The sequence below is a fragment of the Zychaea mexicana genome, assembly GCF_025766255.1.
Source record: "Zychaea mexicana strain RSA 1403 chromosome Unknown BDB00scaffold_28, whole genome shotgun sequence".
NCBI lineage: Eukaryota > Fungi > Mucoromycota > Mucoromycetes > Mucorales > Lichtheimiaceae > Zychaea > Zychaea mexicana.
Genome location: NW_026516691.1, coordinates 50,955 through 64,734, shown reverse-complemented (window position 1 = coordinate 64,734; position 13,780 = coordinate 50,955). Strand labels below are relative to the sequence as shown.

Sequence of the window (13,780 nt, the reverse complement as noted above, 5' to 3'; positions counted from 1 at the left end):
ATGGCACACATACCATCATCACAACAGCAACAGCAACAACAACAACATATCTTGAGGTCACCAGTATCCTCAATAACAACAGCAGCATCCGCCACGAGAAACGAGCAACAACAGCAACGAAGAGCAACAGCAGCATCCACTGAAAATGATTATTTGAACGGCACCATGTCGGAAAATGGCTCCGGCAAACAACTGCATCAACACAAAAAGCAGCCCTTGAGCCATCGCAATCATAATCATTATCATCATCATCACCATCAACAACGTCCTCATCACCTTTCTCCTCGTCATCCGCACGATTCCACTGCTGCTTCTACGACGACTTTAACAAAAGATGTCCCTACTCCTGGGCCAGCAAATAAGAGTGATGCCGAAACAGAGATCGCCCCTGCTCTTTCTGCTGCTGCAGTTGCTGATGAGGGTCAAAAAGAAGCCGAAAGCGACGAGGAAGACCGGTATTGGGACCAATTTCAAATGCCAAGACGTGGTCATCGCCATCATCATCAGCAGCAGCAGTCGCACTCTAATGTTCCGTCGGCAACAAAACGGGCACGTTACCCTTCCTCATCCTCATCTGCATCATCCATCACCACCAGTGTTTTTGATGACGCGGCAGATTCCGACATGAGTGGTCAAGAAGAAGAAGAAGAAGAGTACGATGACAACAGTAGTGTAGCCGATGAAGATGACGAGTCAAGGCGCAGTAGTGGCAACAACAACAACAACAACAACAGTAGCAGCAGTCTGCGACGGAAACGAAAACTCGAAAAGAACAGTTCGAGCACCAGCCGAGAACGGAAAACCGTAAAAGTGTCCCAGTCAACAGTTCAGGAAAAACGCCGCCGCGGGCGTCCACGGAAAGAATCCACTTCTGAACAGCCGACCGAAAACACTCCCCCCATTCCTTCTTCCACTTTTGCTGTTGGTTCCACTGAACAACAACAACAACAACGCAATCGTCGCCGCCGCTCATCATCTTCTGCATCCTCCTCTGTTGGCAGCAGTAAAGATGCACCCTCTGCGTCAACGTATGTAACAGCACCCGCTTTCCCATCATCATCATCAACATCACCCACTCCTGCCTCGCAGCGGAAGCCCAAGGGACGAGCACCGTGCCAAGATCCCAACAAGAAAGACAAGGCGGGTCGGACAAAATTGTTTGTGTTTACTGGGTCGGGCCAGCTCGACAGGGTCAAAGAACTTGTCTGCCGTGGTGCCAATGTCAACGTGCGTGACAATGCAGGCTGGTCACCGCTCCACGAAGCATCCCTCAAAGGCCAACACGATGTTGCACAGTACCTGGTATCGTGTGGCGCCGATGTGAACGCCCGCGGGTTTGGCGACGATACCCCACTGCACGACGCCAGTTCCAACGGCTATCCAGATTGTGTCAAGCTCCTTGTCGATGCTGGAGCCGATGTGTTTGCATTGAACTCGGACAAGCAGACGCCGCTCGATGTGTGTGACGACCGCGAGAGTGCCCAGATCCTCGAGGACAAGATGAAGCAATTGAATCGACTGGTTGCGCAAGACAAGAGCGGTCGGACGATCTTGCACAATGCGTGTGCTGAAGGGCATTACGACGAGGTCGCTTTGTTGTTAAAGCAAGGTGCAAACGCCAACGCTCGCGATAATGACCAATGGACTCCATTGCACGAGGCGTCTCGTCACGGTGACGTTGCTGTTGCGAAATTGCTGGTGCAACATGGCGCTGACATCAATTACCCCGGCCACCACGGCAACACGCCTCTTCATCAAGCGAGTATCTATGGCCATGAAAAGCTTGTCACGTATTTGCTCGATGCAGGTGCCGATGTCGACAACACGAACGACAACAGCGAAAGCGCCTACGATGTGACCGACTACGCCGCCATTCGTCGCATCTTGGCCGCTCGCATTGACGAGCTGCGTAAGCAACGCACTGCAAGTGACGCCATTGACGAAATAACTTTTATTTCCCACACCAAACAGCGACGCCATCGACCTGATGCAGCGCCAAGCACAAGCAATCGCCCCTTGTCGCGCGAAGAACGGAAGATCATGGCAATCATGCGATCCTTTGAAGTCATGGAGCAGAACAAACGACCACGACGGACAAAGCGCAGCCATGCCTCGGGCAACGAAGATGAAGAAGAAGAAGACGAGGAAGAAGACCTGCCTGTCAAAGACACCAAGAAGCGTCGTGGAACACCAACGACAACAGTCACAGGAGCTGCAAGACGACGTCAAAAATCGACTTCTGCCGATGTTACTTCTTCACGAGAACCTTCGGCCGACCCAGAAACGCGACCATCATCAACATGTGCGACAAAGACAACAGCACCTGAACCACCAACAGGAGGAGGAGGCAAAAAAGTGGATCTTGCCAAACTGGACCCACGCAAGAAGGATACGAGTGGTCGTACACAACTGCACAAGTTTGCTTCCCGAGGCGACGTGACTGCCGTCGAGACATTGCTCAAAGCCGGTGCAGATCCAAACCAAAGTGACAATGCCGGATGGACGCCGTTACATGAAGCAGCACTTCGTGGCCGTGAGCAAGTCGTACAGTTGTTGCTCGACAATGGTGCTGATGCCAACTCAAAGGGCGGTGATCAGGATACAGCGCTTCACGATGCCGTCGAGAACGAACACGTCCAAGTGATCAGCCAGTTGTTGAAACATGGTGCGAATCCACATGCGCGCAATGCCAAGGGCGTGACGCCTCTTGAAATTGCTGTCGAGAAAGGGTTTGAGGGTATTGAAAAGACATTGAAGCGTGCCGCTGTCAAGAATGGTAAAAAGAAAGCCGCCGCCGCCGCTGCGGCAGCGGCTGCTGCCCAGAAAGAAAAAGCTACTGCTGCTCAAAAACCAATCGCGACCCATGGTAACACTACTGCCGGTGGTAATGGCGACGATCGACAGCAACGTCGTTCAGCTTCGAGCAAGAAGGCCGTCGGTCGTGATAACGCAACAAAAGGTACGGCATTGTCTGCTGTTGGAATAAAGAAAAAGGATACTAAAATTACACATTTTAAATGTTTAGATCAACCTTCTGAACGTCAGCCAAAGAAGCGCCGACTCGTTCGTGCGGCCAACATGGAGACAAAGCAGACAAAGCAAGAACCGGCAGCATCAGCTGAACCTGCAGTGATGGCGGTAGTCAAGGAGGAACAACAACAACAACAACAAGCGGATGATGGCATGCAAAAGGCCAAGGCGCATGCGCGCGAATTGTCTGGCCGCCATTTACCCAAAAAGAATCTCCATGCACTGCAACCCACGATGACGACGACAACGACGACGACGACCGATATTTCACCCGATGGTCCGCACACACCCATCCCGACGCCACCTCCGGAACGATGGCACGCGACCAAGGTCAAAGAGGAGAAGGATCTTGACAGCACGAACGCCCATTCACTGTCATCTCTCTTACCGGCCAATGACAATGACGACGTCTTGGATGACAACGACATGATGATTAAAAAGCAGCAGCAGCAGAAACCACCACGATCATTGGCGGATGCAATGAAGTACTTGCCGCTGTACACCGTCCAGCTGTTTGAAGAATCATCCAAAAAGTATTCGTTCTTTGTGGTGGATGTACAGGTCAGCATGCTGCTCAACATGTCTACCGAAGCATTCTGGCAGCGGTATCCTGGGCTGGTGCGTCGACTGGTGATGCCCAAGGAGAAGGATCGATTGTGGTCGCCGTTCTCGTCCATGATCTGCCACGACACCAACGGTGGAATGGACGTCAGAGAAAAGGAGAAACGACGCTTTTCGGACAGCAGTATGTATTTTATACTTCTTGACCAAGTCGTTTCGTTGATCCAACGTGATTACAACTATCTCAGCCAAAAGTTGATCACAATCACACTCGATATTGGTTACAAGGACGAAAAAACACCTGCAGCAGATGTTCAGCCTTTTCTTGCCCCTCCCCCTCCTCCTCCTCCGCCGCAGCCGTTTACTACTACAATTACAACGCCACCCGTTGCTGGTTTATCCCCTTCGTCATCGATCCACAGTCTGCTTAACAACAATGGCAACAGCGTGCTGAATAGTAATGGTAACGGCAGTAACCACGGAAACGATAGTAGCCAAGCAACACAGCAGCCACCCAAACGACCTGGCTTTGGTCTGCCTCCAAAGTTCTGGTTGAAAATGCAAAAGTGCGGCAAATTCAAGAAATAATTCTATTTACGATACGATACGATACCCCCCCCCTACTTCTTCTTCCCATCATCCATTCGCAAAACAACAAAGCAACACGTTTTCTTTCATATCATTTTATATAAAAAAACGACACGCCAACAATTCTCACCTTTCACACACTCTCTCCAATTCATCTCTCATGTGCCAAGTATTTAGCAAGACTGTTTTGTACAAAAAGAACATAAAAGAACAACCAGTGGGACACACATTTCCCCCGCTCCCTCCCTCCTCCCCCCCCCCACCCTACACATCCCTTGGAGGCACGTTTTCCTCTAATGTATACTTTGTACTTTGTCCCTTTTTTCTTTTTTTCAGCCAGCAACACACACTCACGCGCGCACATATATCAATTGATCAATTTCAACAGAGCGTGGGGGGGGGCATATAAAAAAAGAAGAAATAAATAAAAATACTCAAACTGTACATATTCAAAACCAAAGGAAAGAAAACTTTTTTAAATGTAGTGATGATTATAAATGCATTTATATATTCCTTGTATGAAACGTAGGGAGAGGGAGCCGATACTATAAATGATACTTTGATATACCGTTTGAGAATATATATACCACAATCGTGTTCAATCGTCTGGTAAGTAGTTTAGTAGTAGTAGTTGTAGTAGGAGTGTGATCAGTGTACTATTACAGAGGTAATAATAACAATGTGCTGTTATCTTCGCATAGCACCACGGTACACTGAGTCCAGTTCGCCTTCCAAAGCCTTGATAGCAGCATGCTGCTCCTCCAGATCCTTGTTGAGACGATCACGCTCTGCCATGAGCTATCATCATCATCATCATCACGTAATTATTAGCAACAAAGCTTAATTCATGCACGAGCGGGGGAAATTAACATGATTACCTGTTGCTCCCATTTCCGGAACCGAGTTTCTTCTTGCTTGACCTGTTCGGTAAAGTTCTTGCGCAACAAATCTTCCTTGTCACGATGCTTCCGGTTCTCACCCTTGGCCTGCTTGGGCTCGCCAAACTTGCGCACAGCCATCTGTTGCTGCCGATAACTCTCGTAATGCGTTTCCTCTGTCGTGGAAATGAGATCCAGCATGTGGCTCCGGATAATCAGGTTGCGTAGCTTTTTAAAGTCGCAATGTTGCTCGTTCTCGACTTCGGCCACACCCCATGAGTAGGCACGGCCGGGAACGTCGCGTCCATCAGGTGTACGCACGATTTGTGTTGAGCCGATCACGGAGAATGGCATCGCTGCCATAATGTCGCGGTTGCATTGCGTCGTGCCTTCGTCGTCACTGTCGATGGGACAGCTGTACACTCGGATGTCTTGGGCTTTGATCACATCCATAATCTAGGGGTGTGTGTGTGTGTGTATATACATGTGTGAGTGTCCCTCACACTGCTTATGTGTGTAACAGAGAGAGGGGGCGGTTGCAGATAAGTTTACCTTCTGCTTGAATGCTGCAAGGTCTTTCGGGGTCAGAGTATCCGCCTTTGCAATCACCGGGATCAGATTGACACGCGAACCCAATCGCTTCATGACTTCGATATCCAAAGGCTTGAGACTGAATAAGAGATGAATGTCATTGATTGGTCTAACGTATCGCACAACTTCTCCGGCCTCCACGTTGTACTACTACTACTACTACTACTACTACTACTTTATACCTGTGTCCAGTCGGCCGAATAAAGTACAAGCAAGCATGCACACGGCGATCAATGATCCCGTTGCGACTTGGCTGCTGCTCCTGACGCATGTAGCTCTCGTGCTGGTCATCGACAAAGTCTACGATAGGCGACCAGCTGTCGTAATTGTTGACATAGTCGCCAAAGCCAGGCGTATCAATGACCGTCAGCTTGACCTTGAACATGCTTTCTTCCAGCTCGGCTTGCGTGATTTCAATCTCGACTGTACGGTCGTTGCTGCTGCTCCTGCTGCTTGTGCTTGTAGTCTTGTGTCGGTGCTCGACTTTGCGCGGATCCTTGATGGTGGTCGTAAACAGGGTGTTTACAAACGTCGTTTTTCCACATCCACTTTCACCTGTATATAATAAAAGAGTAAAAGAAAAATGTTTGTTTTTTTGTATTGGATTTACAAGTTTTTTACATTTGAATAAACAATGTTTTTCTTTTTCCCATAGAAATGATGATTTTATTTGTCCTTTTGTGTATGTGTTGAAAACAGAGGAGACAAGGAGGGAGACGGAGAGAGAGAGATATGTACAACTGGAGATTGTTGAAAGTGATTATTACCGCAAACCATCAGGGTAAAATTCGCGCCACGCTTGGCCACAATTTTATGTCGCTGGTTCGGTAAGTGAGCTACGCCAATGCCAGTAGGAACCATAGTATTTTGAACGGGATGCGGGGAGATGATGGATTTACAAGAGAGTAAGATAATAAATAAGAAGAAGAAGAGGTATCTTAAAAAGAGAGAAAGAGGGAAAAAAAGAAAAAGGGAAAAGGAAAGAAAGGAAGGGGAAAGAAAAAAAGAGCGTATGTATATAAGAGAGAGAGAGAGAGAGAGGAGGTAATTAAGCAAGTACAGCCTCCGCCTCAAAATAATAATCTTACAAGAAGTTGTTTGGCACACCACCCACCAACCACCCATTGCGAATGGTTACACCAGCCATCCTTTTTTCCCTTCAACTCCAAGAACTGGAGATCAGATCTTTTTGAATGTAATCGTCCGCTGAAACATTCGAAATACCAAACAGCGTCGACCGTCGGCGTCGTACCGGAATGGCTTCTGTCACTGACATCTTGCGACCCACCGTGCCGTTGTTGGCCACTTCGTCCATGCTGGACCGGGGTCTGTGGACGGATGCAGAAGGCGATGACACTGTCTTGTGTAAAGATAAGAATTGTTTATTATCGTCGTCATGGGTCGACGACGAACTACTACTGTCCACCGATGGCTTGCGGATCTCGGGCACTGCAGGAGTCTGTTGTTGTTGTTGTTGTTGAGGAGAAGGCTTGTTCTTGAATTTATCACGGATATTGGTGACAATGGATGAAAACATGGTGAAGAGAGAGAGTAAGAAAAGATTGGAAAAACAGTGCAAGAGTGTGGAGGCGAATTATATGGTCCCTCCCTCACCCCCCATGCAACTTTGGGAAAGCATAAAAAGTGAAACAAGGCCTGTAGCCGTTTCCAAGAAGTCCTCTTTTTGAAAGCGCACATGATCGGTTACCCTATTTGGAACACACCAATGGAATGGCTGGCATGGTGCAACCCCACTACTCAAAGTACTGTACTACTTATTACTATTACCATCGAGAATAGCACTCAGTTCTAATTTTATTATGCTGTGATAAATGAACCAATACTTTTCCTCAGCTGGTGTTTGCATAACGGTCCTGTTGTTTCATCTGGGACAGTTGATGAATACCCACCACCACTGTCAAGTACACCCTGCTCCTTACTTGTGCTAAATCATATTATGCTGCTATCATATGCACAATTACTTGCTAATTTCAAGCATACAGTAGTGGCAACAGATAGAATAGCTCTGCATGATAAGAAAGACTGTTAACAATGACGTAAACATAAAAAATAAACAGTGAAGCAAATTAGATTGGTATAAAAGAATCAAAATGTGTACAATTTACAAAATAAAAAAAAAGAGCAGAACGGGTTTAAAAGTAAAAGAGGAGATGGAAGGAAGGATTTATAATACAATTTGGTTTTTGTTGTGTCTCTAGTTGGGTGGGAAGGTAGTGGATGATACGAAGGGAGCGTTGCTTTGTCCATTATAGAGAAAAGAGAGAGTCTAAATCTTTAAAAGATCGAGGGATCGTGGTGACATAGTGAAGAGGTAATGCGTAATAATAGGTTGGGAGGCGGGGGAGGGATGTGATTGCCGGATAGATAAAGTAACAAGAGACAGTGATGACACGGGATGATGAAATGGATGCGTTCTTTCCTCACTGTTTCGGGGTTGTCGCCCGCAACTCACGGAAAACAGGAAGAATCGGAACCAACGGATCAGAGGGGTGTGTGAGAGGAGATGATGATAATAATAATAAGGTTGCATCAAACGGTCGACGACGATGCGTGATTATATGAGACTTGCGTCGATGGTGATGGTAATGATGCTGCTGCTGCTGCTGCTGCTGCTGTTGATGATGATAATGATAATGAGTTTGATGACGGTGGAGAGGAGAGCAATTCTATGTTACAGGTACACTTAAAGACATTGGTTTAGCACCTCTTCTCGTTTTGTGGGAACATTTGCAAAGTGAAATACTACTACTACTACTACTACTACTAATACTACTGGTACTTACAGGATGCCAGCATCTTTTGAAGCTTATTATGGGTACGTGGCTCAGAGGTTGCAAGAGGGAATGAATCTCGACGACTTGATTGGGGCTGTTACGTAGGTGAAAAGAAAACATTAGCTTTCTTGGCTTAGATTTTCTCAATGGTTTTTTTCTGTACCTTTGGATTTGTGGATGGGAAGATAGGTCTGCAAGATGCTGCGTTTTGACGACACTTTTCGTGGCAGATCAATGCGCAAGCTAAAACCATAAGAAAAAAAAAGGTTTTTTTTTAGCATCCAATGATTCAACAAACAAGGGCTTGTCAAGATAATAAAAAACTACCTTCACAAAAGACGGCATGCTTCTTGACAGTGACAAGACACACTTTGCATGTGATGGCTTTGCCAAACGATGTCTTGACAAATTGATGTTCAATGATTTCCTTTTTGCGAATATGCGGTGCTGGTACACGCTGCGAGTCCATGGTGGGGTTGGCGCGCATGTATTCGTAAATCATAGTCAAATCAATATCATCGTCGTTGTCGGTGGTCTTTGGTGATGATGATGACGATTCGTCGCACGGTTTGTGATCTCTATTGCCATCTGCTGGAGAAATCGTGAGCTCGTCCGCCGATGTCGAAGGAGTGAGAGGAGGAGGTACGGACAAAGCTATCGGAGCTAGCCATGCATGTCGAACGAGTTCATGAGCCGTCGGTCGATGTTCTGGATCTTTTTGAAAGCATGCACGCAAAAAATCATGCAAAGCCTAAGAGAAACACACACACACATACAGCCCATTGATGAAGGGAAAGACAGATTTCTTTTTTTAGTGAATGTTCTGGCGTTGCTTTATAGAAGAAAGCTTACGTCAGAAACGTTGTCTGGAATAGGCGGTTCTTCATCGTCGACAATATGGTAGAGTGCAGACATGGCAATCATGTCCGCATAGGGCGGTTTTCCAGTCACCATTTCCACAATGGTACAACCCAATGACCAGATATCCGACTTTGTCGATGCTCCCTTGAGCTCAATCACTTCGGGAGCCATCCAGTTGGGTGTCCCTGCAGGCGCTCCCATGTCGTCTTGCTTGATCCGTAGGTTCAAGGAGACACCGAAATCAGTGAGCTTGACATCACCCGTCTTGGTCGTCAGAATGTTGGCCGCCTTCAAATCGCAATGTGCCACCTATATTCATTTGTAAGTTTAAGTTTTCCGAGAAAAAAAAAATAAAACCAGGGAAAATAAAAAGAAGATGTATCAGTCAAGGAACGAGGGGGGGTTAAGTAGATTAGGAGAGTTCACCAAGAAGATGTTTTGTTGGGACAATGATGGAGATAGAGGAGGTGATGGTGATGGTGGGGGTGGGGAAAGGAAAGGTTGAGGAGGACTCACCTCGTGCTCATGAAGATATGCTAACCCACAAAGAATCTTTTGGGTATAGGAAGCAACCAATTTCTCGGGCAAGCTGCCAAACGCTTTCAATGTAGATAGAATAGAGCCATTCTCGATATACCTAAAGAAAGCAGATATTCTCTCTCTTTTGAGCAACTAGCGAAAGCAATTATATAGGACGAAAGACAAAAACGGGGAACTTACTCCAAGACAATGTTCAAGTGCGAATCATCACGCACTGAGCCAAGATAGCGTACAATATTCGGATTATTCATCTCTTTCAGTAGATCGACTTCTTGCTATTCAACAAACGAGTAATAAGTATCTCAAGGTTAAAGTTTTTTTCCTGATAGATTCCAAGTGTTTCTTACCAAAATTTCTTGATCCACCTCCACATCTCCGATCTGGATGCGTTTGATCGCTACAATTTCACCCGTTTGGATATCCAATGCCCTGTTGTTATAGTTAAACACACAACCGTATGAATATTATGTGAGATCCCGTGTAAATGTGAGGGGTCGTCGTCGTTAGCAAAGTAAGATGCAAAACGACAACCGAACAGAAGAACATACCTGTACACTGAGCCAAATTGACCTTTTCCAATACAATTACCAAGATGCTATAACATAACCGAGTCATTTTTAGCTTTTTTGAGTATGACGGTGAACAAGTGAGAAGCAACACACACACACACACACACAGAGAACTAAACTTACATAGTAGGTATTGGATTGACCGTTCTCTCCTTTCAAGACAACTTTGGTCGTTTCTTTTTGTTTTGCTTGTTCAGGGTGCAAGGAGTCCGAATGGCTTGACTTCGTGGGTTCTACCCGATTCTCCCAACACGACTGACGTTGTTGCTGTAGATCATCCTCATTGTCTTGTGCAAAATAATCCAATGTCTCTATACTTTGCTTGAGACGTAGAGTCGCAGGAGTGGATCGCGACGGTTCCGGGTATGGATCAATGACATCAAACTCATTGGTAGTCGTAGTAGTATTGTCCGGTACATCCAAGTAGCGATGGCGATGATGTACAACGTTATGGTACTCGCCCTGCATCACCACGTGTATTGAAATTGGATCACTCATTGCGGATTCTGTGGAACCGGTCGACGTGCGATGGATCTGCTGGTGCTCCTTGTCACTCTGGTACTCCTTGTCTTTTTCCACAGAGTCTGTGTCCTCCGTCGTTGTTGCCATTGCCATTGCCTCCTCCTCATCATCATCTTCTTCTGCACTGCTGCTCGTCGAATAATGCCCATCGTCATAGGACGCAATGTGTGCGTTATGAGTATCATTCCACAATTGCTTTTGTTGCTGTTGCCGGCGCCGATATGTATCATTGCTACGAGCAGCCATTGTACTATAGCCACTATCTAGAGTAGGTCGTTGCTGTTGTTGTTGTTGTTGCATATTGGACCGATACGTTCTGCGTAATGCTTCAGCTTTTTCACTAATCCTGCTGATATCCACTGCTCGAGGTGACACTCTGTTTGATGTTGTTGTTGTGCCGTTGCTATTATTACTATTAATATTAGCGATATTGGGCTGCTGTCCAAAGATGGACTTTACATGTCGATAACCATTGCGTGCTGCTGCTTCGTCTCCTGAGGGTTGTGGTTTTCCATGATGTTTTGCAGAAAGGAGTGGTGATCGTCGCAGTGATAACTCTTTCTGCTGCTGTTGTTGTTGTTGGTTTGACGAGCGATCAGTGACATTACTGTTGTTGTTGGTTTTTAATAAGCGCGGAAATGAAGATCGTCGTCGTCCCGTACGTGATGTTGTATTATGCTGCTGCTGTGATTGCGTTTTGGATCGTTCTTCGTTGGAGGAAGAATGCTTTACTCTAATGTTCAATCGCGCCAATGATAAAATTGTGTTCACCACCTGAGAGAGAATAAGTATGAGATATTAGCCATTCGCTATTTATAATGATCCCGCTATCTCAATTAGATATCTGAGGATGTGGTTACTTACAGCGCCCATATCTTTAGCTTCGTACAGGTCAACGGTTTGAAATAGTTCAGAGTTATGTAAACCAAGCTGTATATATATATATGTATGTGTGTATATATATAAGAGAAGGAGGGTGTTATAAGAAAGAGATAACAAAGAGGGTTTTTATATGGCTTTTTATCCATGTAATGCTTTTTTAGTTTTACCTCGCGTGCCCCTTGCAGGAACAGACTAATGTTGGCCATCTGTTAATATCAAAGATACACAAGGCAAGCGGTTAGAAACCTTCATTTCTTTTTTTCTTCGGCTTTTTGCTTTAACCCCACCTGCCACCGCCTCTTTTCTTGCCTCCCATCTGTAATTCACCCATGTATGCAGTGCATTGGGCCTTGTTGAACGTAACACACACGCACACACACACACTCTCTCTCTCTCTCCTTGTTAAATTCGCTTAAGCCCTCTCTTCGTCTTAACACCCATAGTATGTCTCCCCCATCTCTATCTCTTTCCTTCTTCTCCCTCTCTCTCTCCCCCTTCCTTTCCTCGGTCACCCCATTGCATTGTGTGCGCGACAATTTCAAAGGTACTTGCCTTGACAAATGGAATGTTCTTGCATCCAATACTCGTGATTGTGCCTGGCTGTAAAGAATTTGCTAGTCTAATCAATGCATGTTGTTGGAGGGGGGGTTAGAAAAAAAACAAACAGCATATAATAATAAATTCAAAAAGAAAAAAGAGGGAAATGTTTGTTATTTGTTTTTTTTTCTCTATTTGTGTGATTGTGCACATACTTGCATAGCATAACGCCGTCCTGGAGCTCCTTGTGCAAGTCGTCCGACGCCAGCTTTAGCCGTAATGTCGACTCTATGAATGTCTTGGCGGCATTCTGATTGCTTTTTTGTTGCTCTTCTCGTAATTGGTCGCAGAGCCGATCGGCATTATGTTCTGAAGTCGAATGGCGTTTGTACATGGCCGGGTTGGGACTTTTTTGAATTCGAAAAGGAGGATAATAGAGAGAGAGGGGGGGTAACCAAGGGTTGGCGGGAGGAGGAGGGTGTTGAGAGAAGGATCAAAGGAGGTTTTGGTTCGACAATAAGAAAAGAATGGTGGGGAAATGAGGTCGCCACCTAGTTTTGTAATAATAAGAGAGTGTACTATGGTTTCTTTTTTCTAATTCCAATATAGGCACGCAGCAGCAGCAGCAGCGATAAGCTTGCTTTTGGAGAGTAGTAAAGAAGAAGAAGAAGAGAGAGAGAGAGAGAGAGAAAGAGGTACACAACACCAAAAGAAAACGGTCTAATAAAAAAGCAAAAGAGCTGTTATGCAGTTGCCCATTCTGGGATTGCTGCTTGCCACAACGCTTCACACTTGCAACCCACATTTGAAAAATAGACATACACTCACGATACCCAAAACTAGACAGAGATTCGTATACATATTCTCGGCGTTTGCGAATATCGGGTAAGATCGCTCGCTCACTTTCACTCACTCGACTTTGGAAGAACAAAAGTTTGAAGGGCACCAGCATGTTGTACAACGTTTGATACGTAATGATGGATGTACTCTAAGAAAACGATTGCTTCGTAGTATGACGATATGGGGGGTGGTGGATTGTGATTTGGTAAGTGTGCCTCACTTTTAGGAACACACAGAATGTGATTCCCCTCGAACATGTAATAAAGATAAATCGTGTTGAGAGCCTCAATGATCAACTCGCGCGTTGTGCAACACAACGTTAAAGAAGCTGTTATACTACGTCTTTTCGCTGGCTTTTAACCATTTTTGTAAACATGTGTAAACATTCACAACTTTTTTCTTTTAACACTGTTGCAAGTTGTTGTTGTTGTTGTTGTTATTGATCCCATAAATGTTAAATCTTCAAGTACTTCTTCCCTTGGTTATGAAACACATCGTTTGGCTTTGTAATAGTAAAATATATATATATATTTATCATTTTGTTCTTTTTTGCAATTTAGGTTATTGGAGCGCCGAACCAGTCGTG

At 45.6% G+C, this 13,780-nt stretch overlaps 4 protein-coding genes across 4 annotated transcripts; 1 reads left to right on the top strand and 3 right to left on the bottom strand.

Annotated features, from left to right (window-relative positions):
• BDB00DRAFT_871416 (uncharacterized protein) lies at positions 1-4,179 on the top strand (the record flags this gene model as incomplete). The annotated part of the gene is made up of 2 exons (XM_053126826.1): positions 1-2,959; positions 3,026-4,179. 2 exons carry the CDS (start codon positions 1-3, stop codon positions 4,177-4,179), a joined length of 4,113 nt encoding a protein of 1,370 aa, XP_052980590.1.
• A 687-nt stretch (positions 4,180-4,866) lies between these two features.
• BDB00DRAFT_787177 (Septin-domain-containing protein) lies at positions 4,867-6,509 on the bottom strand (the record flags this gene model as incomplete). The annotated part of the gene is made up of 5 exons (XM_053120677.1): positions 4,867-4,977; positions 5,058-5,513; positions 5,610-5,727; positions 5,831-6,203; positions 6,416-6,509. The coding sequence occupies 5 exons, from the start codon at positions 6,507-6,509 to the stop codon at positions 4,867-4,869; spliced, it is 1,152 nt and encodes a 383-aa protein (XP_052980589.1).
• A 130-nt stretch (positions 6,510-6,639) lies between these two features.
• BDB00DRAFT_818726 (uncharacterized protein) lies at positions 6,640-7,123 on the bottom strand. Its single transcript, XM_053123182.1, has one exon. The coding sequence runs from the start codon at positions 6,961-6,963 to the stop codon at positions 6,808-6,810; it is 156 nt and encodes a 51-aa protein (XP_052980588.1). The 5' UTR covers positions 6,964-7,123; the 3' UTR covers positions 6,640-6,807.
• A 1,159-nt stretch (positions 7,124-8,282) lies between these two features.
• BDB00DRAFT_311157 (uncharacterized protein) lies at positions 8,283-13,003 on the bottom strand. Its single transcript, XM_053116878.1, has 14 exons — positions 12,570-13,003; positions 12,370-12,436; positions 11,985-12,023; positions 11,800-11,865; positions 10,537-11,709; positions 10,393-10,439; positions 10,192-10,273; positions 10,025-10,119; positions 9,821-9,941; positions 9,296-9,613; positions 8,771-9,194; positions 8,607-8,686; positions 8,453-8,537; positions 8,283-8,335 (listed from the first exon to the last, which is right to left on the bottom strand). Coding segments are annotated over exons 1-14 (2,778 nt in total). The 5' UTR covers positions 12,749-13,003; the 3' UTR covers positions 8,283-8,333.
• Between the last annotated feature and the right edge of the window lie 777 nt (positions 13,004-13,780).

Excerpts from the sequence above, each read along its gene's own strand:
- BDB00DRAFT_818726 (XM_053123182.1), bottom strand. The coding sequence starts at position 6,963 with ATGGACGAAGTGGCCAACAACGGCACGGTGGGTCGCAAGATGTCAGTG.
- BDB00DRAFT_311157 (XM_053116878.1), bottom strand. The coding sequence starts at position 12,748 with ATGTACAAACGCCATTCGACTTCAGAACATAATGCCGATCGGCTCTGC. Across the intron at positions 11,866-11,984 it reads TCCTGCAAGGGGCACGCGAG|CTTGGTTTACATAACTCTGA; the intron begins GTAAAACTAAAA and ends ATATATATACAG. Across the intron at positions 8,538-8,606 it reads TCCCATCCACAAATCCAAAG|CCCCAATCAAGTCGTCGAGA; the intron begins GTACAGAAAAAA and ends CCTACGTAACAG.